Source organism: Engystomops pustulosus, chromosome 6, assembly GCF_040894005.1.
Source record: "Engystomops pustulosus chromosome 6, aEngPut4.maternal, whole genome shotgun sequence".
Taxonomy (NCBI): Eukaryota; Metazoa; Chordata; class Amphibia; order Anura; family Leptodactylidae; genus Engystomops; species Engystomops pustulosus.
Genome location: NC_092416.1, coordinates 125,434,028 through 125,457,990, shown reverse-complemented (window position 1 = coordinate 125,457,990; position 23,963 = coordinate 125,434,028). Strand labels below are relative to the sequence as shown.

Here is a 23,963-nt window from a genome sequence, read left to right as displayed (position 1 = left end):
CAAAGTAAGATCAGGTTTTAATTTTTAATTAAAAGGTTGGATATAAGATTTTATAAATATTTTAGATCATATAAACTAAAGGTAATTTAACACAATTACATTTTTCAAGTATTGCTGTTAATAGGACTAACCTGTTTCTCCACTTTGCCTAAACGACCCATCATGCTTGGGTCCTCAGGCATCTCAGGTTCAGCTGCTCCCTTTGTCCTGTCTTTCTCAGTGATGGAACCTCCTCTTCCAACAATTTGGTCCACTCTACCAAGAACACAAATATACCCCAGAATGCCCAAAGATTAGTTAAGTGTCACATCAAGCTTCAAATGCAACTTTTCCGGTTATAATCAATAAAGTAGTCCAGAATTAAACTAGTATTAGCATTATAGCTTAGACTACACTGGAAGCCACATGTTTTAGAACACCAATGGAACCCATTAACCCAAGGAAATTAAGGCTATGTCCGAAACAGATGTGAAGAGTCCTACAAGAGTTCATGTTTTCAATTGATTCAAAAGATTAAAATCTCTCAAGAATATTAGCTCTTTCCTAAACATAGTTGTAATTTAGCTCAAAAAAGTCAGTCTGCATTATTTTTGTGGGCTATAAAGTGAATACATCAGTTACATCAAAAAGGCTCATTTATCAGTAAAGGGTAGGTGTGAACAGCTTCTCTTGTATAACCCTTTCAACATCTGAGACAGTGTTAAACATCTAAAAGAACCCTTACCCCTCACCCCATCAGTTCAGAATGATTGTGTCACACTTTTGATTTCTGGGTGGCTCCCACCAGCTGGCATGATATGTGATGGGGACACGTGCACTAAATGATAGTGGTGGGGGCAAGGATGGAGAGGACACAGACAAACACAGTGACAGCAGAGAAGATGAAGTGGCCAGGATACTGCAAGGCAGAAAGCAACATCCTACATCAACTTTCTTTTTCTTTTTTTTTGCTTTATTTGCTAGGTCAGATGAGATGAGTCCCAGGACTTAGGCTATAATACACCTTTTTCTTTTTGGATATGCTAAATGTGACTATTGCTTATAATATGTGTAATTTGAATCAAGGCTGCTGGATATTTTCTGTTACAGCTTGGTTTGCCAGTATATTGTAGAGAGTAACAATGAGGCTGAGCAGGACAAGAATGCCCTAGTGTACGTAAAAGAAGGTGCTAGTATCCAAGTTAAACCTTGCAAGAACCAGGAACCTTTATAAGACCTCATTATACAGTAAATCAGGAAAGATCTTGCTGATCCTTTCTTCATCTGTATTACCATTTGTAACCTTTTCAACATAAAAGTTATTAATTCTCATCACCTTGCCCCTATATCTCCTTTATCCAATAAAGGAAACCTACCAAGAACATTTGGTCATTGTATGTTCACTCGTGGGTGAATAACGGACCTCCTTGATTATTTTGTGATTATCTTGTGGATGATGGACAAGGAAATGGTGTTATATAGTAGAGAGCTTGTTTGGACTAAAAGTACAATATCATCCAAAGAAAAATGGAGACATGTCAGGAGACTTGCTTTCTGCACCAAATTGCTAGTGGACTAAACAGTACACTTTGCCTTTATCTACACTGAATGAATTGGCATCTACCAGTTTGGGAATCAATACTAATGTCATGACTAAATGGTAACAATGTTAACCTCAGGTCAAGGATATAAATACTATTGGTGCAACCTGTCGGGATGCACAGGGGCCCATGATCACTCAAGAGTAACTTCTCAAATATTATTGGATTGTAATGTACATGCCTAGTTTAATGGATTCAAGGCTAACATATGCCATATGCTTTCTCAGGATGTTACAAAGTTGGCATAACTTTAAAACTATTGACCAAATGCACATTTAGCAGGGTAACTAGGGTTATTTTCAAATTTGTCAGTATTTAATACAATATCTTATATATTTTATTATTTAAATTTGACAAAAATGTAAAAAAAAACTGAAAAATAATTTGATACATTTGGAGTCCTCAAAACATTCTATATGGTCACTGAGATAATACTTTACCCATCTTTCTGTTTAAAATATGGCTCCCCACTTTGGATAGAGTGGAGTGCATATATGTAAACAAGGGAAGACAAATACTAGAAAGATGATCATTGTAATAAATGAACATGTATGCTGTCCATTGAATACAATAAGTGACCATGAGGACTCCAGTTTCAAGAGCAGTTCTGGACACGTATCTCATGGTCTTGTTCATATCACATTTTCATCGTCCACTTTGTGGATTCAGTTAATAGATGAAAGTAGTTGCCAATGGAAGGACATCAGTTTTGCCTCCATGTTTAGTCTGTGTGTAGAAAAATGACACACTCTCCCTCAGTGTAGCTTAAAGGAAATCTACCATCAAAAGTAAGAGGATTACCACAGTCATAGTACCAGGACCTATCAGAAAGTGGTTTATTCATGTTTGATTTTGATGGTAGATTGCCTTTAAAAAAGCAGATTTTCTGAGAAGGGAAATCTCCTGTGGTAGTTTGGAAATTTGGAAATGGGTTACCAAAGCCAGACACAACACCCATGGTTACATACCCATTAACAAAGCAGAGATCAGCAATGCATGTGTATACAGAGTTCATGGTTCTATTGAATGGTTCCTTCAGTGAAGGGGCCATAGAATAATTTTTGGTGGGACCTCAAGACCATTTTTTTTAGAAAAAAATACATTAATAGAAACATAAAAATGCTGCTCATTTTCAGCCACGATGCCATCTTTGTCATGCTCCATTAGAATACATGCGTGCATGCAAAAACAAGGTAGAATCCAGAGCAGAAAAGAAAGACTAGCAACAGATAAACAAAGGAGGATGCTTGTCTTCTCAACCTCGATGCAGCTCAAAAAAAAGAAATACCAGCAAACCCCTTTCACCCATTTATGTGATGGACACTTACCTTCTGCATGGGGTCACCTTGACAACTTGGTTTCTACCTGGTGTGTACTATGATTCCTAAAATCACCTCCCAAATTGGGATTGGGGTTTCCCTTTAATATGATGTTTAAACTATAATATCTTGAAGGAACACTGAACCCACAGTACACTGTTTGACACAATTCAGTTGATGAAATAGACAATAGATTTAGTGATCCTTCGCAAGAGCTCGCTGTGTTCACTAATCAGCAAGCTTTAGAGGTCATTGCCAATTATCAAAGTTTCTTCATAACTTATCTAAATCAGCATAAAGATCTGTATTCTAAGTGATGACTAGATAACTTGTTTTTTTTCTACAACCTATACTATGTATGCATCTTCAAGCTCATTTGGGGCCCTTATATCTGTTTATATATACCAAGAATTTTATCAGAAAGAGGAAGGCAGAGCTAAAATCCTAATAAGGACATCTGTCATTCCCAATGTTTTCCCAGCATCTACATGCCATCACAAACCATGGACTGGAAGAGGTTCGCCTTCAAGAAAGTAAAAAGAACAAAAGCAGTCCATACAAAGAGGCATTTTGGTGAATCCTAACCTAGGAGAGTACAAGGGAGATTCTTTGGTAGAATGCACTGATCCTTTGGTAGGGTACTTCTTATGCCGGGGTGTTGAAGGGGGTGGGGGACCCACAATCATATCTATCCTGGCAAAGTAAATAGAAAAACAAAACACCAGCAAAAATGCATAATGAAGCAACGTTGGGAAAAATTCAAAAGGGAAAATTTTTCAGTAGAGTGGAAATATATTCCATTAGGCTGAATTCAGCTGTGTCAATGTGTAGGTTGCTGCAAAACCACCAGTCAAAGTCTGAGATGACTGAGGAGACTGGAATATATTTGCATGTATATATGTAGCAATATCCTGGTTGGAATACTGGATATAGATCAACATATATTCCTATGGTTCAAGGTGACAGGCACAGTGTGAAAGTATAGAGAGGGTTTGTGCGTCATGATGGAAGAGTGAAAAATACACAATATGACACAAGACACATAACTGGTAACAAAAGTAGTCATTGTACGTATGCAGGTCAGAGTGTAATCTGTGGTGAAACCAAAATTTGTTTAATGCTATTGTTACCCATTACCCAACTAATCTGAACCTGACATCATCTTCTAGAGTTATCATCTAGAAGATACATAACATACACACATGAAATTATCTCAAACTCTGCTGCGACTGAAGTTTCAGACACAATCTTTAGCAACCTGGGAGACAATTATGGTCAACTTTTATTTTCAAGGTCTAAAGTCAAAGGTGATATAGTTATATAAGATTTATAAATCTTTACATAATACCCATTGCTAAAGCAAAACTCAGTACACTGGTCTACAATCTTGGACAAAAAGTGAAGACACCTTTACACGTTCATACATTGAATGTTTACTAATTCTTTGAAGTAAAAAGGTCCAATATTGCTTCATCTTGGGATGAATTTCACATATCTGTTCTCTTGTAGTCTTTTTCTAGGAGTAGGTTGAAATGGGTCTTTCAACCTACTATACTAAGTATGTTCCAGCTGCCTACTTTCCAGGACAACAACTCTGATACATGAGGACAAATTCTATTCAGAATGGGATGAATCAATAACATCAGCATTTCTCCGTACTTGAAGCCCCTACTTCTAGGAAGCCATTGTCTCACTCATGCAGTCAATATACTTTGCGCATAACCTGGACCATCTTTCATTCTAATATTCCATAAATGTAATTTCAGTTTAACAAGCTACCACATCACTAATGCCCAACAGAACCAAATGGCCAAATATGTTTTTCCCCATAAAAGAGCAAAAAAAAGGCTCTTCAATAACAATGTTTTACCATACAGGCACACTCTGGGTTGCATGTATACACATCGGACAAATATGATTACCTCAATCTGACAATGATATCAACATTGTACATACAAGTGTTGGAATCTTCTGGGTAACTAAATGAAATACATCTCATAACTGAGGGATCAGCCAAGAGGTGTTGTATGTATTTGCTACCCATATTTTACATTCTACTTCATATTCTGAAGTTTTAATATAATCTGGGCCAATCACAACAACATGTGCTATCATAAATGTGTATATTACTGCATATGTAAGGCAGGCAGAAAAATTGAGAGGATTCCTTGCCTGGACTGCAGATTTTTAATTCGTGCAAGCATGTCAAGATGACCAGCTGAATACTGCTCTATTACATCCATGACGTCATATGGACGGAGGCTCTCCTTGAATTTCCTTTTTGCTACCAGAAATTTCATTATGCTTAGAAACAAAAAAGAAAGGGACCAGTCAGTGTGCAATATAGCTACTATGAGGGGGCATATCAAAAAAGGGGAAAGACTTACCACACAGCTCGAATTGAAGCCTTTAGACCAGGAGTCAGGTCTTCAGCAAGAAATTCACAATTACAGCTTCGATTGTCTTCAGGAATCTCCTCCCCTGGAAGACTGGCTGCTAGGAGGAGACAACTCCCATGAATTACACCACAATATTAGCAAGAGTGCTCTTTGATTTTGAAAACATTTTTAATTGATTATTTGAAATACAAAAGCACAGGAAAAAGCAAGAGAAAAGAAAGGATTGTTAATAATAAACATATTTTTACAAAACATAAGAGGTAAAAAGCCACAGTCTTTAATTTTTGTTACATTTTGATCACTGGTACAATTTACTGAAATACATATAATTGGTTAATAAGGCCAATGTTAAGTGGCCAGCTAACATAGCAAAACATTGAATATTTGTGATCACAGGGATCAGTGTATCAGTAAGGCTACATTCAGACAAACATGTACCCAGCGTGCCCTAGCACTGCGGCGCACGGGAGAGGAGGAGGGGGTGAGTTGCCATTGCCGTATATATCTCCCCCAATGGTCATCTGAATGTAGCCTAACTTTGAAAAATCGTTCATTAGGCATTAATACCTAGAATAGCTTATGTTTCTAGTGATATAGTTATGAAACCTACCCTAGGCCACCAGGAAAAGCCAAATAAGAGAAGAAATATACTGTATATATATATATATATATATATATATATATATATATATGTATCCACTTTACTTGCTAAAATCCTGATGACATTTAACAACTATGACTATAAAAAGAAAAGCATGCATAGAAGCTGGTGAGGTACATAGTCCAAAAGGTATTTAATGCTTCTCTTATTGCAAAGTCTATACTAGCATTTTGGTTACTGTCAGGTCAATCAACATTCTCACCTTCAGAATTTTGCCGTGATGCTGATCCCTTTATGCGGAAAGCCTGACGAGTTCGCCCACGATCTCCAAAACTCCAACTCTTAGGCACCTTACTTGGGCTTTCATCCATGCTTTGGTCAGCACTGGGGGAACGGCGTACACCTTGAGACTGTGGAGAACCTTTTCCTTTTGTAGCAACATTTCTAGGGCTGGAAAACACTCGTTCCTTCAAGCTCACTTTTTGGCTGCGAAACAGGAAAACCAAGTCTACACAAAGAACTGTTTTTGTAAAGATATATCAATATGATGCAAATAAATAAGATCAGGTAACGTAAGAAAAAGACCTGACAGAGTACATCTGTAATATGTTTTTAAATGTGTTAATGGCTTCACAACTGAAAACTAAATCTAAATCTATATATACCAATAGGAATATAGACAGGATTTCCTGGTACTAACTACCATCTAAACGAAGCTATGACACATATACAGTGATATACAGTACAGTAGACATTAATGGTTTCATAACAAGTTATAACACGTAACATTTATAGTCTTTGGATATAGTCATAAATGTAAAATGAATACATCTGCCTATTAATTGTGGGATGTTGTATCAGGTGGACAAATCTATTTTATTTCATGACTGATAGTAGAAGGTATCAAGTATGGACTTCAACCTGTGGGTATCCTGTGATAAGTTGTGGGTTCGGGCTGCCAGGACATGCAGCTTTGCTACCAAAAGTAGTAGACGGTATAAAGTTTTTTATAAAAAATCATGAAAACATAGAGTTTAGTTTTCATTTTGAAAATGTAACTTAGATTTTATTTTTAAAAAGTGTCCTATTGGTTACTACTAGAGTTTATAGATTATGCAATGAACTTTCCAATATTCGGAGGCTATAGGAATATTTGAGTTTAAACGAGGATCATGCATTCATTGTTGCAATAATTGTAACAATGCACCACAGAAAAATGCATTAAAATTTCCACAGTAATGCATTAAAATATAAAGTCATGAGAAGACGCAAGACTGTATTTTCATGCACTTAGTATGTGTTATATACAAAAGTGAAATGAATAGTTTAGGAAGACATGTATATGTAAGAAGCAGAGAACTGAAGTCACATGAACTATGGAAACCAAGGGATAATGGTAGAAGAAGGGTAAAGGAAGGGGGATGAAGCATTTTTTAGCAGTGATAAAATAATCAACTGAACTCAATAAAAGTCATGTGCTGGATTAATCGTTTGGATGGTATGACACTTGGATGAGTATCTCACTATATTCTCCAGTCCTAAAGGGTACTTAACATCAGAAGACACTATCACACAAAATCTAACTACTGTAATAATGCTTCTTGTATCCAAGAATTTATCTGGGCTATCAATTTATTTTTTTTTTAAATGTAGGAACTGTTAAAATAATAGTTTCCAATACTTATCCTTATAAGCCACATTCCAGCTCTGCAATCCAACGCTACAACTACTACCTTGACCAGCTTTTTTAACTTCTCTGTGGCCAATGTGATAGATTTGCTCAATCGCTAGCCTCAACTATAAAACAATATAGTTTTGCATACTCATCAGCTTAAGTCAGTTTCCAGATCAGTCATCGAATGCCGTAACTGCATTCCCTACTGGGGAAATAGCTCATCATAAATGTTTTTGTTTTTTGTGTGCATTATTTTAGGGGTGGCCATCTTGCTTGAGATAATGTTTTCTTTACATTCTTTATTTTTCAAAGTGAAAGTGCAGTATCTGAGCACAGTCTTTGGCAGTCTCATACTGATTACAGATCCTTATTCCAATCGCTGGTGATCACAGTTCTAAAACTTAAAGGGGTTTTCCCATGAACTAAAGTTAGGCCCTATTCACTGGATAACTTGCTGATCAGTGGGGGTCTCAGTGCTGAGACCCCCACAGATCACAAAAACCCTTGCCACTCCGGCATACCAATGGAGCAGATGGCGGCGCATGACCGTTCAGTTCCATTGATCTCTAGGGAGATGACAGAATTGCATGAGTGGTCATGCGCGGCCATTAGCCTGAGGAGCGGCAAAGGGGTCCAACGGATCCCTCATTTTCACGATCTGTGGGGGTCTCAGCACTGAAACTGAAATCAGCATGGATAGGGCCTAACTTTAGTTTGTGGGTAAACACCTTTAACATTATCCCACTATTTCCCTCTGGGCAGGCAAGAACTGCTAAATTAGTTTATCTATGAAATACTCCTTCAGTGAAATTAAAAAAATAATAATTTCTTAGATGCTTTTAATTAATTGAATTATAAAATTAATAATTGTCTGGTGATATAGTTCTTTTTTATATTTGCTAAATGGCAGAATAATGTTCGAAAGAGAATTTTTAAAAGGAATTTTTATTACTTTCTGCAAAGTAAAAAGTTTACATACATTCCAATAGTATTTGATACCTTTGCCCTTAAACAAAGTGACTTGGGTCAAACGGTTTGAATATCCATCAACAAGTTTCTCAGAATAGTTGGTAGAAATATAGGTCTATTCCTCCACAGACAGAACTGGTATAACTGAGCCATGTTCGTAGGTCGCTTTCTTCGCACCTGCCTTTTCAGCTTTGACCATACATTTTCAATAGGACTGAGATAAGGAGTTTGTAATGGCCACTCCAAAACATTGACTTTGTAACCAGTTTGACAGTTGCTTCAGGTCATTGTCCATTTGGAAGACCCATTTTAACTTCCTGGCTCATATCTGAAATGTTGCTTCAGTATTGCCACAAAATGTTCTTTCCTCATGATACCATCTATTTTGTGTAGTTCGCCAGCCCCTTCTGCAGGAAAACAACACCACAACACGATGCTGCCAGCCCCATGGTTCACAGTTAAGATGGGTTGTCCCAAACTGTTTAATGGAATAGTAATTTTAGTTTATGTAAACTTTTGACTTTTCAGAAAGTTATAAAAATGCCTTGAAAATTATCCTCTCATTAATGTGGCTTTTGGAAAATATACATTATGTTGGTAATACTAATTGACCTAAAATGGAAAATTTTATTCTGATTTCATGTCAGAATAGTTAGAAATACATGCATGTGTCTATTTTTATATAGTGTATGTACACTTCTGGTTTCAAATGTATATAAAAGATCTATATCATGTATATGTGTCTTTTTTATAGTGTATGTAAACTGCTGGTTTCAACTGTAAATATAGTTACAGCCCAGAAATATTTAATATATTTACATAAAATGTAAGTAAATAAAATTATTGCACCAATATCATCACTCGAATAAATTACACAAATGCCATTTAATATATATAAAAATAAATTCATGGCCCAATCAAAATGTATTCATGAAGGATGAAATATATTTTACTATAAAGTCAAAAAATGGGACCTAAAAATAAAGTATAAAAAATTTAGTATTTTTGCCAATGCTGAAATGAAATAAAATGAAAATTGATTATAAGTATGAGTAAACAAATACAATAAATGTTTTACTATATCTTATTAGAAAGGCTTTATCCTCACCGGCTCTTATCTCGCCTCCTATTCTGCTTTTCATTCTGAAATGTACATATCTGTTTGATCGTTTTGGTCATTCTAGTAAGCAGGACCGCCATTGGGGTAGAATACTGGCCTTTGCCTGGCCACAAGAGGGAGGCTGGGCCCCAGAGTTCCAGTCTCCAACTGACTTAATGATCAATTGCACACCTCCCAACTGCCACAGATTTCGGGTTCTGTCCCGCTTTGCTGGGTCATTGGAAGTGTGTTCTGGACTGCAACTCCATCTCTTTGTTCCGGATACAGATAGAGTTGAGTGCAATGATGATGAAGGAAGCCGGCCACTCCCTGCATGATAATTGTGCCTCTTGAGACCAGTAGGCACAATGTGATGATGTCATGCTGCCTGCTGGCTTCAGTGCTGTGCAAAGTGAAAGCAGAGTTGGAAGCACGACTGCTGAGAGGGAAGGTGAGTATCTGTTGTTTTTTATTATTACTATACAAAAAGGAGAGGGGGCACACTAGAAGGAGTGGGGGCAACAATGTATGGAGGAGGCGGGGGGAGGAAAAATGTATGAAAGATCAGAGTGGTCACAATGTAAAGAGAAGGATTGCAATGTAAAAAATGAATAGGAAATGGAGATTACAAGTCACATAATGACCTCTAAAAGTGACATTGCACTGTACATTTAAAAGTAACTGCTCTTTGTAGTGCAGTTCTATGCAATTCTAAGATTCTAGTAAATGTAACTGATTTGCAATAACCAGATATTACCGCTCCCAAATTTATGAAGATGTTTCTGTTAATGAAGGGGTATAGTGCTTAAACGCTCACAGATCCTTTAGTCCACTAATCGATGGGGGCTCTGACAGATGAACCCCCATCAATTTATTATGGATGGTCTATTCTAAGTTAAGGATTAATTGAAAGTCCAAGAAATAACTGAAACACAAATTTGCATTATTTAAAATAAAAAGCTTATAAGCAAAATAACTAAATAGAATGATAGAATTTAATAATATATCATTAAATATCTTTGTTAGTATCTTTTTGAGGTGCCACATTTCATGGTTAGGAAGTTGCCATATTAGTTTGATGGGATCAAGCTGAGCAGAGTTGTCAAAAGTCACAGTCAACTGGTGTTCAACATAACCATTTTACACTAGTAGTATCTGTACGTTACAACTTTGAGTGTTAGAGACCTGGGACTTGTGAAAACTCTACTTTGATTTTGGAGAGTTAGAAAATGACAGGGACAGAACGTGCAGCTATAAGTGGGCCTTGTGGTGGTTTCTCACAGTACCTATTTTCCCCCGAGCAGCAACTGCAGAGGTTTTTGCCTTTACTGAAAATCAGGGGAAAGTATAAAATTAGTCTTAAGGACACGCAATGCTATGAAACAAAGACAGGACTCTGAGGTTCTGCAAAGACGTCTACAGTTCTGGACTCTATAAATCAGAGTTTTAGGTACAAAAAAGGGTGTATTAAGTTCCCACATTAATTTAAAAGCAAGATTTCATATTTAAACCATGTCGATCTGCCTCAGCCATAGAGAACCGGGATAAGTTTACTTTTACTTTTAAGAATTAAACAAATGTTTTTCCCCAAAACCTGTGATATTTTTGCTCTCCAGAAAGGCATCAAGGTCTCTCCTGAACTTGTACAAAGAGTCCACCATAACAACCTCCTGCGGCAGAGAGTTCCATAGTCTCACTGCTCTTACTGTAAAGAATCCCTGTCCATGGCGATGGTAGAACCACCTATCTTCTAGGTGTAGAGGATGCCCCTTTGTTTTAGGTATACCAAGATTTTTGGAGTGATGCTTGTACTACCGATTCAGGTATTTGGAAACTGTAAGGAGGTCTCCCCCCAACATCTTTTTTCTAAACTGAATAATCCCAAATTCTGTAATCTGTAATTGTATTCTAGTCATCCCATTCCCCTGATAATCTTGGTTGCTCTCCTCTGCACCCGTTCGAGTTCTACTATATCCTTTTTATACACTGGTGCCCAAAACTGTACACAATATTCCATGTGTGGTCTGACCAGGGATTTGTATAAGGGCAAAACTAAGTCCTTATCATGAGAATCTATCCCTCTCTTGTTACATCCCAATATTTGCTTTATTAGCAGATATCTGGCTCTGATCATTAAAATTAAATTTACCATCCACCAATACCCCCCAAGGGGTATCTTTTTCTGCTACGGTTTTACAAAGTAAGTGACTGTTTATAATACCAGTGATATGATATGCCATTGTAGTAAAGACAACAAACCAAAGATAAATGGATAGTTAAACATAAGAGCATAATTCTGGAAGCAGTTTTAGAAGTTTAAGACTTTACAAAAAAAAAAAAATGTTTAAAGGAAATCTACCATCAAAATACATCATGAGAAACCAAACACTTACTCATAGATCCAGGCACTTATATTTGTTATCCACAACCCCCTTTCTTCTAAAATCAACATTTAAATTTATGTGTGTGTGTGGGGGGGGGGGGTTACATAGGACATGTAACATCATTTTGGATGTCTTTATATATGTTCCACTAATGCCTCTATCCATGGAGTACAGCCACTTTCTTCAAAAAAAGACTTTTATTGATGATCTCTGTTCCAGTCATGGAGGTGGGGAGCTGCAGTATATAGTCAAGCTACGCCACCTCCTCACTGACGCTGCTAACTGGGCTACACCCTCAGGAAGCAGGGGGGAGAGTGATGCCGGCTATGTGACGAGAAATCAACTTTTCTCCTCACCACACTATCAGGAATTACCTTCAACCTGGATAGCAGTATCAGCTTAAGTTCTTTGGTAGCTTGACTATATACTGCAGCTCCCTGCCTCGGAGTGGTGGCTCTAATCCCATGAATAGAGGCATCAGTTTAACACGTATAAAGACATGTAAAAGGTTCTGTGTGTGGTGTGTGTGGTGTTTGTGGTTTGTGTGGAATGAGGGGGGGGGGGATTTGACAAGAAAATTTTGTATAATATGGAGATTTAACCAGTGAAAAGCCGTTGAATAGTGAAGTGTTTCTTTAAACATGTTGATTCAGAAGCAGAGAAGAAGGCAGGGCGAAAACAGAGCCTTTAGCTGAAATGTGTTTTAATTTAAATGTGGCTGCATATCTAGTGCTCAAATGCCTTTTGCCTCCAGAAATGGTTGATCCTCATTATACTGCCCTAAAAAGTGAGCCTGCATTCACTTGGAGGTGTGCGGAGGGGTCGGAGCTTACTTCAGCTGATCCTATCTCCTTGTGCTGTGAGCAGCAGTCCTTCATACACTGAATATCGTATTTTTTGGACTATAAGACGCTTCTTACTTTAGAACGCACCCAAGATTTAGGCTTCCAAAAAAGGAAAAATATATTTTACACCAATTAAAATATCCCTGTTGGTCGCACTAAAACACAGCACACACATCTGCTCCCTCCATACAATTACATACACAGCTCTGCATCATCCATACATTTACACACACAGCTTTGCATTGTCCATACATTTACACACACAGCTTTGCATTGTCCATACAGTTACACACACAGCTTTGCATCATCCATACAGTTACACACACACAGCTGTGCATAATCCATACAGTTACACACACACACAGCTCAGCTATACACAGAGAACCCCTCATACTTCCCCCCTACCCTATTCCCTCTTCCCCATCTTCTTACCCTGCCCCAGGGCAGCATGTCCTCATTCTCAGCAGTATGTGGTGATGTAAGAAGCACGTGATCAGTCACATGATTCTGACATCACCGGAGGTCCTGTAGGAGACCCAGGAGAGAGCAGGGCGGAGGCTCTCCTATCTGGGAGATCGGGTGCATCTCTATATCAGGGCATCACCTGATCCCCCTTACAGCGGTCAGGAGGGGCTGGCAGTGCTGGATCCTCCTGACCTTCGGTCTATAGGATGCAGAAACTTTTTAGCGATTTTTTCTTGCTAAAAAGTGCGTCTTATATTCAGAAAAATATGGTATGATCTCCCCTCTTTCACAATTCCTGCAGTCTCCACCAGTTTTACTTCAGCCTGACAACATGAAGGTAGGTGTATGTAACCTGTGTCTGTGGTTCCTGTGTGTATATGTATGTGTAACCTGCGCCGTCGTTTTATAAATGCCTCCGGCAACGATCAAGGGAGTAATAGTGGTTGGTGTTTGATGCAATATGCAGCAAACCCCAACCGTGAGCCCCATTTAGCCAGGGATAGTCGTTGCCCCAGGGCAGCCTCTCCCTCTTTTCTTGTGAGGCCTGTTCTTCCGGTACCCAGTGACCATGACCCTGACGAGTACTAGGCTGCGCTCTACCAGCCAGATACCAAAGTGAATTTCAGCAAATTATATATGCTGGCATGTAGGGGGCCCATGGTACCCTTAATACAATTAAAATAAAAATAATTTAATTTGTCACTGCAATTCTTAGAATCTCTTGAATCTGGTGATGACTTATATCATTTGCTACCCTTCTGTCCAGTTACCTTATCCATCGACCCGCTTTACATGTGTTGGTTCACAGCTACACTATATTTTCTACCCCATTACAAGATCAGACAATTAACTAGACACATAGACAACTGCTCAAAATCCTGCCTAATGATAAATCTCCCCCATTGTGCCAAAACATTTCCAGATCTCAAGAATTGACTTATCAATTTAATTAGAAAATGATTATGTAATCATAATGTAATCACCTGCTGTTTTCAGATTCATAATTGGGAGTGTTTTTTACCCACTCATACAGTATTCTCAAGAAGTGACAATACTAGTATTGACACTAGAAGTGACATGTCCACTTTTGTGACCAAATTAAAGAAGATAAACTCACTTGTGATAGGGCACTTGTGTGATATTAATACAGGTAGGAGTAATGGAGAAAAAGCCAGGTGGCACCAATGATGACACTAAGCCACTAGTTGCCTTTAAAAATAATAAAGTTCCACCAACATCATCACATAAGGTCACTGCCTCTACTTACCCCAAAAACAGCTAACTTATGTCCAAAAATGCAAAGCACTTATGGTCACCCTTCCCCTTCCATTAGGTTATTCCCTTGATAAGAAGAGAAGAAGATCTTGACACTGCCCCTGTAACAGGTAGCTCTATCCCACTATATTTATTTCATGAATGGACTAGACTCCCTGCTATTGTCGCTTCCATGAAATAATTGGCCTTGGGGAATTACCTCTGTGTTACTTTAGTCTATTCGAAGCAAAGAAACACATAAATGCCAGGATTGCTTGAACGTGTGAATATTTGTCACCCAATATGACCTCCGTGGAAGCTAAATCATGAGTTGTGGTTAAACACTTTGCTGCACCATGGCAAGCTGCCACATTGAGATGATTTACAGAGGCTCAAAGCTGCCCTCAGTCAATAAAAATGTATGGGCGTTCAGTATGAAAGATAGAAATAATATAGGGGAAGAACCTAACAGCAGTGCAGATCAGGAGCTGCCCAATTGCTGCCTTAAAATAGGAGTGTAGATCAGGTGGTGACGCTGAGATGGAATGAATACAATTATAATAAATATATAGTAAAGCGGTGCAGATTTTTTATTAGATGTATATTGGTAAATTACCTCATATCCTGCCCCCACACTTACAAGTGCATTACAATAAACATGAGGTAAAGTGACAAACCCTTTTAAGTTGCAATTAAGCAGAACTTTAATGGGAAAAACTAAAAAAAATCCTGTAGTATTACCAGTAAAAGTAAGACCAATATTCTTTTCATAATCCACACACTGCAACAGACTATTTCCATTCATTGCACATTGTGCAGCTGTATTAAAGTGTACGTCTCCACTTCTGACGATCATACAACAACAGTGAAAGGGCAAAATACACATAAAATGTAGTTTCACAGCAAAATTGTCCCTGATGTGGCTGATGTTGTATTCCATACAAATAATAAGATAATAATTGCACATCATAGATACACATAGCTGAACATTTCATGCTCATATGTTTGAGAGGATATCTAAAACTGTATATGATTATATTGGGAAATGTAAACTTTGCATACTCATTAGTAAATCACAGATACCTAGCTGACCTGAAAACTTCTTCAGTAAACCAATTAAATTCATTAAACCAATAAAATACAATACAAACACCCGATAGACTAACCAACAAAGAAAAGCACATATCTCAAACTACAGTGGGTGCGGGAAGTATTCAGACCCCTTTACATTTTTCACTATTTGTTTCATTGCAGCCAATTAATAAGATCACTCTACACCCCATCTTGACAGAAAACAACTGACATGTAGATATTTTTGCTAATTTATTAAACAAGAAAAACTGAAATATCACGTGATCATAAGTATTCAGACCCTTTGCTCAGTATTGAGTTGAAGCAGCTTTTGAGCTAGTACGACCATGAGTCTTCTTGGGAATGATGCAACAAGTTTGTACCACCTGGAATTAGGGATCCTCTTTCTTGCAGATTCTCTCCAGTTCCCACAGGTTGGATGGTGAATGTTGGTGAAGACCATTTTCAAGTCTCTCCAGAGATGCTCAATTTGGATTGGGTCAGGGCTCTGGTTGTGCCAGTCAAGAATGGTCACAGAGTTGTTCTGAAGCCACTGCTTTGTTATTTTAGCTGTGTGCTTAGGGTCATTGTCTTGTTGGAAGGTGAGCCTTCCGCCCAGTCTAAGGTCCAGCACTCTGGAAGAGGTTTTCATCCAGGATATCTCCGTACTTTGCCCCATTCATCTTTCATTCACTTGCAACCAGTCGTCTTGTCTCTGCAGCTTAAAAACACCCCATAGCATGATGCTGCCCACCACCATGTCTCACTGTTGCCATTGTATTTGGCAGATGACGAGCAGATGACAACACCTTAGAAAATAACACGCTTAGAAATAACACCAAAAAGTTTAATCATTGTCTCGTTAGACCAGAGAAAGTATTTCTCATAGCCTGGGAGTCCTTCTTCCGTTTTTTTGCAAACTTTACACGGCCTTCATATGTCTTGCACAGAAGAGGAGCTTCCATTGGCAAATAAAGCCCCAAATAGTGGACGGTTGCAGTGATAGTTGACTTTGTAGAACTTTCTCCTTTCTACTTATTGCATCTCTGGAGCTCAGTTTCTGTGATCTTGGGATACTCCTTTACCTCTCTCACCAAAGCTATTTTCCCACCATTGCTTCATTTGGATGGACGGGCAGGTCGAGGAAGAGTTGTGGTCACCCCAAAAGTCTTCCATTTAATGATTTTGGAGACCACTGTGCTCTTAGGAACCTTGAGTGCTGTAGATTTTTTTTTTTTGCAACCGTGACCAGATATGTGACCTGCCACAATTCTGACAATTCTGAGCTCCTTGGCAGTTCCTTAGACCTCATGACTCTCATGTGCTCTGACATGCATTCGGTGCTGTGAGGTCTTATATAGACAGGTGTGTGCCTTTCCTAATCAAGTCCAATCAGTTTAATTAAACACAGCTGGACTCCAATGAATAAGTAGAACTATCTCAATGAGGATCAGAAGAAAATGAAGAGCATGTGAGTTAAATATGAGTGTCAGTGCAATGAGTGAATATTATTTTATAAAGATATCTTTCTATTTTTCTGTCAAGATGGGGTGCGGAGTGTACATTAATGAGAAAAAAAATAACTTTTTTGGTCTTAAAAATTGGCTGCATTAAAACAAAGATTGAAAAATGTAAAGTGGTCTAAATACTTTCTGAACCCCTGATGTGTGTTCCATATATCTATAAGTGCTTTAACATGGTATGATGTGTGTGTTTTCTCTAGAATGTCATGGATTTCTATAAATTATTTAATTGATTTATGGGTAAATGACTAAAGAAAGAAATAAGAAGCTAAGGGGAAGACGAAAAAAGGAAAGATGGAACAGGGAAATAAAGTACAGTAGCAGAAGTGATATGAAGAGATAAAACAAAAAAGAAAATGAGAAGTAAAATTAAAAAAGTGAAAAAAATGTCAGGTGAAAAGCAGAGATGGAGAGCAAAAAGGGGTAAATACTGGAGAAAAAGTGAGAAGAAATAAGAAAAAGCAGAGAAGGGAAATATGAGAATAGGACGCACAACAGAAGGTATCCAGAAAGGAAAGGAGGAGGGATAAAAGCAAGAGCAAAAAAAGACAGTGGAAGAAATTAAAAAACCATAACGAAAAAAATGTAGAACGTTTATAAAATTAGGTAAACGCTACACAGGAGATTAAAGACATCATACGGATGGAACATAAATGGGAAAGAAAGTGGAAGAATATAAATGAATGGAAAAAAAACAGAAAAACAATGACAGTTGTAGTAACATGACAGGTGAAAAGAAAGAAGAAAAAGCAAGGGAGATCTGATACGTTGGAAGAAGAGGCGCAGTCCGGATGTTATTGCTTTCATAACAGAAACACTTCGGAAAAAGACAACCAATGGTTTAAAGAGCCACCCAGTGGCTAAAGCGAGTATTACACAACAACTAAAATGCTTAATTTCCATTTCTACACAACCACCACAGATCCTGAATAACCACTCCTGCAATAAATGACATGGAAATGGCACAAAGTAACATGTCTGTAATTCAGTATCCATGCATGGGTGACCAGCTTGTGTTACCATGTACATGAATGTACATCATGTGACATCTGAGATACATAGTGATCACAGGATATTCACATGCCCCTTACAGAAAAGGCAGTCATTTTGAAGACTGAAATAAGTAGCAGCCTATTCATTCTGTACAAAAATATATTTTTTTTACCAGGATGCCAATTTTCTGTTCCAAGGCAAGTTTTCAACTGTATATTATTTCATCAGAATGAATCGCATTTTCTATAACATTACATGTCTATTTGCCTATAAATGGACTCATCAGGAAGAAGCCATCTTATGATGCTATCATCTAGTTTAGCCTTCAACATGAGTGCCCCTGAAGAAGCTTCAATACATTTCATCACTATATTATATAGTAAATATATATTATATATATTAAATGGCTTAAATTCAGCTTGGGACTAGGATACATCAGACACCATTGGTACAATATCAACACCAAAGTCTACAACAGCTTTTATTAAATGAGAAGTCTAAAAATATTGAGTCCCTTCAGCTTACAGGAGCTTTATACATGACAATACTGTCAGGAAATATGGATATGATCTTATGCTTTATCATCAATGAGCAAAATATTCTCAAATCCTCTAGAATAAATATGGGATATGGGATAAGCCGCAACTTGTCACTTTATCCGCTGTGTATTCCCAGGGAGTACAAAAGGAGATTGTCTACAAATTGCCATTTTTCTCTTAAATAATAAAAGCCTTTCAACTGTTCCCAAAAGTAGAGTCTGGCTATCACTCAGCCCCGGACTGATAATTTAGTAAGCTGTGTAGTGGACACGGTTGTACCTTTTAATTCAGGATTATAGGGACATTCAATTAAAAAAGGAAGAGTTGTTATGGGATGAAACCTTCCCTAGGACCACTGCCCAAAACATAAATGCTCCCTCATTTTTGGCTACCTGCACATGACCATACATGTTGTTTGCAGCCTGTGTATCATCAATGTGAGGGCTCTGCTCATGTGCCATTGACAGAACAAAAGGTTGGCAGAGCCAACACAATCAAACATGGGCAGCAATAGGCCCTGCTCCAAAATTTGGAAACCATGGGCGTGTGTGAGTCCATTGAAATACATAGAGCCCTGGGCTAGCCATTAAAATAACCACTAGCAAATGGCCCCAAAAATATGTTTGTGTGCATGTAGCCTTACACAGAGAGAACGAGGAGCAACAATATGTCGTCACATGATTAACCAAAAACACTTATTAAAATTGTCTCACTCTTTGTATACGTGCCCCACCTTGCGTGCAAGCGACAGGTGTGATGTGCTGTTAGTGACATTAGGGGTGATTATGAAATAGAACAGGTATTACAGAAGCCATGAGAGGTCTTGTGTAGCCACAGAAGCTGATAGGTGGGTGTCAGTAAGGGTTACCATGAATGAGGAGGGCACACAGTAGGGTGACATGTCTAGGTACCAACCTGGGTGGTGGTTCAGCCTGTTGCTCTTTCCTTAAAACAAGAAGCAATATCATGTTAGCTGTAATGCAATGATAAAATGATGCATTCTCTGTTAATTCTCATCTGCATGGGACACAAGCGAGATTTAAAGCAAGCAAGAAACATGGCTGCTGCAGGACAGAATGGGATGAGGAGGTACAGATTTAAAATAAAACTACATTGTTGTCTTAGCTAACAGAGACTAGTCTTATCTGCCAGACTATGTGCCTAAACTCCTATTAACCCCTTAACACAATAGCCCTTTTCTGTTTTTGCATTTAGGTTTTTGACTCCCTTGCTTCAAAAAGCCAGAACTTTTTCCATAAGAGAGATGTACGAGGGACTGTTTTCTGCAGGATAAGCTTTACTTTCACTGTATATGATTTGTATACTGGGAAGCTGGAAAAAATAACAAATCCAGTAGAATTAAAGAAAATTAATTTGTGCCATTTTCTTACAAAATTTGTTTATACAGAGTTCGCTGTGTGCTGTGTTGTTTCATATTCAGTTTGCATAATGTTATAATTTTTATTATGATTCAATACCTATTAAAATGACACACCCCATCCCCCCGCCGAAAAAAAGACAGTATTGTTATATCCTAACACTACTAGCTTTTTTCTCCTTTAATGTATGGAGTGGTGCAGGATGTCACTTTTGGCAGGCTTTGTACATTTGGAGGCTTTTTTTTCTGTTAATGTGCTCACTGTATGGAATACTTATTTTTATATTTTTTCAGGCACTTTGGAAAGTGGGGGTACTCAACATGTTTATGAATAGATTTATTTATTTTTGTAATGCGGTATATTTCCAATATGGTGCATGTGTATTGAACCCTGGAGTCTCCTCTTTGGCAGACATGGGAGTTTCAAAGCACCAGAGAAACAGACCCCTCCGATCAAGTCATGGGGAGACAATCTTGTCAAATATAGCACTAGCATGTGACGTTCCCATTTAAAGGGGTATTCCCATTTGGGCATTTGAATTTAATTGAATTCATTTGCCATATGTAAACATTTCTTCAATTGGATGTTATGAAAAAAAATGTTCCTGTGTGAAGATAATTTCTCATAAATGTATTCATGTTGTCCCTTAGAAACGAGATAGCTTCCTCGGATACTGCATTCAAGTTCAACCTTGTTAGCAGTTAGTGGGGTGTTAACAGAAGGTGTCTGCTGTATAATACAGCAGACAACTGCCCTGTATGGATAGAGTTGTAGAGGTTAGCCTTCCCATACAGACAATGTACTATTACATTGTTGAGGTGTTTAAGAGAGACTTTTATTTCACACATAACACTGGCTACTCATCGGAGCTAAGATTTCTGCACAGTAGCATTGTTGTCTTGGATATTGGATGCAAAAACTAAAAACTTATTGCTCAGAAATGGTAAGAGCTTGAGAAAAAACTGATTACCGTAAATCAAAATCAGTAATAAGCCATCAAAATAGGTGTAAAAAGAGTTTAAGTTGCGTTAAGCCAGTTCACCCTCTTGTTGTGGTTACATCCAGTGCACAGATAACTCCCAAGCCAGCTGGAGTGAGAAGACGATAAAAGTTCTAGCTAAAAGGCGTTGATCGCCAAGCTTTTTTGTGCACCTTGACATGTTTTTATAATATGGGACATTTTAACAATAAAGTTTTGAATCAATATTGAAATACATCAGTGTTGGAAAATTGTATTCCAGCAAAGAGTTGTAGTTGGGAGAGGTGGTGAAAGGTTCTCTTTAAGTTTAAAAAAAAACAATCAAATGTTGAGGGCAGCACAGTGGCTTAGTGGTTAGCATTACAGCCTTGCAGCGCTGGGGACCTGGCTTCAAGTCCCAGGGTCAACACCTGCAAAGAGTTTGTATGTTCTCTCTGTGCTGAGGGTTTCCTCAGGGTCCTCTGGTTTTCTCCCACACTCCAAAACATACTGGTAGGTTGACTAGATTGTGAGCCCCATTGGGGACAGGGACCAGTTTAGAAAGCTGTGTGCAGCGCTGCGTAATCTGTAGGCGCTATATAAATAAAGGAATTATTATTGATGTATTAAGGTAAACTGAATAATGATTCATGAATAAAATCCTGGAGGAAGGATATAAATGGAAGCAGTATATTAAAAATATAATGCTTTACTGTCGCATTGCAGCATATTGTTTGACCATTGGGGCCCCAAGGGTTTAAGCAACCTGGGAAGGCAAGGAAAAAAAATTAACCACTTCCTTACTGCTGTACAACTATATATGAAGCAAGGGTTGTATGGAAAGGGCTCGAGGGCTGATCTCTCTATATACGTGTCAGCTCTATAACACAGATAAAATTTGCTGGTAATGCCAGCTTCCCTATACAATGAACAAAATATAAAATGGTGTGATTAGAAAGTACAATTTGTCCTGCAGATTACACGCACAAATTTGTCTCTATAATTGGAAGAATAAAAAGATATGCCTTGTGGAAAGTGGGATGTAAAAAACAGAAATGCAAAAATAACAGAAATAAAAAATAAATCACCTCTTTCTATAGAATGCACATAACAATAAACATACATAAAATAAACATTTAATGCATAATAAAATTAAATATTGTATGTGGTGAACAACATAACATAAAAAATGTCTAAATATCTGTAAATGAAAGCCCATAAAAAATGTGCAAATGTGTAGTTTCACAGCAAATACTGTATAATCTTACACAGAAAACAAGCCGTCAAAGGCTCAGTAAATGGAAAAATGTAAAAGTTCTGGCTTTTGTGAAAAATGAATGACAGAAGAAGGTTGCATCCTTAAAGGGTTAAAGCGATTACATAACTAAAAAGACAGAGAGTAATAAATAAATATACCCGATGAAGTATATATACAGTATTTAGGAAATGCCTAATGATTGAAATTGTTCTTCTCTAAGGAACATTTTTTCCTTAGAATGGTTTATGCTTTGGCAAGAAAAAAACATTACATATGGTACATATATCCATTCAGTTCTGATAATAGTATTAAAAGGCCATTTTCAGTAGCCTATATAAAATCCCCATCTAAACAGTAGCAATAATGTGTAAGAGCGGGGGAGGAGGGACCTATAGATGGGTTTGCTTAGGCCATCCGGGAGCCCCTGTGCCTTTCTATCCAAATACATTGGATTTGAGAAATAGATGAGTCACAGGATAAGAGGGAGGTGTTGGTATGGTAACCGCAATAGCCTGTAGCCATGGAAACCGCAGGCTGAATGGCTTAGAAGCTGAACATAAACTTGGATGGGCGTCAAATAAAAAACTGACCCGGTGTTCCCATAGCGGTCACTCCATAAATAATTTAGAAAAAAAACTATTGTCATGACCGAGCCCAGACACAGAACATCAAAAATGAATCTGGGAAGATTGCTCATGAATATTTCAGGATGAACAAAAATTTAAGCCAAGAAATTTTTCTTACAATTTCTTTTACATTGTTATACATTTTTTGGCCTTAGGTGGGCAAAACAGAAGTCACAAACGCCGCATTATAATGACTACTACAGAAATATGGTACAGTTGTTACATTTTCCCTTGTAGTAGGTAGGGAAATATGATGCTGCAAAACATGGAAAAAGCTGGGCCTTGTATATACTTGTGTATAAGCCGAGTTTTTCAGCACAAAAAATGTGCTGAAAAACCTCACCTCGGCTTATACACGAGTCAAAAAAGAAATTTCAATACTCACCCACCGGCGGCGGCTCCCAAAGTTCAGCACATTAAATAAATAAACTTAGTTCTTACCTTCCGGCGATACTCACCCCCGATCCGCGTACATACAGGGGGGCAGGCTGGCTGTATACATGAGGGGGCAGGCTGGCTGTCTACATGAGGGGGCAGGCTGGCTGTTTACATGAGGGGGCAGGCTGGCTGTCTACATGAGGGGGCAGGCTGGCTGTCTACATGAGGGGACAGGCTGGCTGTCTACATGAGGGGGCAGGCTGACTGTATACATGAGGGGCAGGCTGACTGTATACATAAGAGGCAGACTGGCTGTATACATTAGGGGGCAGGCTGGCTACCACTTGGGGCTGGCTGTATACTACACCCTCGGCTTATACTCGAGTCAATAGGTTTTCCCAGTTTTTGATGGTAAAATTAGGGGTCTCGGCTTATACTCGGGTCGGTATATGTACGGTATATAAACTATTATTATCGAATTACTTGATATTTCATATACAACTAATGGGTACGGAAAAGTCTTTTAAATTCACAAAGTTCCTAGTAGAATACAAGAATACATTTTTATTGTTTAAGATTTAAAATTTAAAATATAAAAAAATATATACATTTAAAAAAAAAAAAAATCTTGCCCACACACAATCCACA

The 23,963-nt window shown here is 38.0% G+C and overlaps 1 protein-coding gene across 6 annotated transcripts in view; it reads right to left on the bottom strand.

Moving 5' to 3' along the window:
- Nucleotides 1-23,963, bottom strand: part of KCNQ2 (potassium voltage-gated channel subfamily Q member 2) — a 73,473-nt gene that overhangs the window by 5,957 nt on the left and 43,553 nt on the right. For 2 of the 6 annotated variants that reach the window (XM_072110901.1, XM_072110903.1), the window contains 6 exons: nt 19,632-19,661; nt 6,162-6,385; nt 5,287-5,395; nt 5,072-5,203; nt 3,485-3,592; nt 132-255 (listed from right to left, as the gene is read on the bottom strand). In XM_072110901.1, coding sequence (XP_071967002.1) covers nt 132-255; nt 3,485-3,592; nt 5,072-5,203; nt 5,287-5,395; nt 6,162-6,385; nt 19,632-19,661 — 727 coding nt within the window. The remainder of the gene's footprint in view (nt 1-131; nt 256-3,484; nt 3,593-5,071; nt 5,204-5,286; nt 5,396-6,161; nt 6,386-19,631; nt 19,662-23,963) is intronic. The other 4 variants (XM_072110904.1, XM_072110906.1, XM_072110902.1 and 1 more) reach the window with 3 other exon arrangements.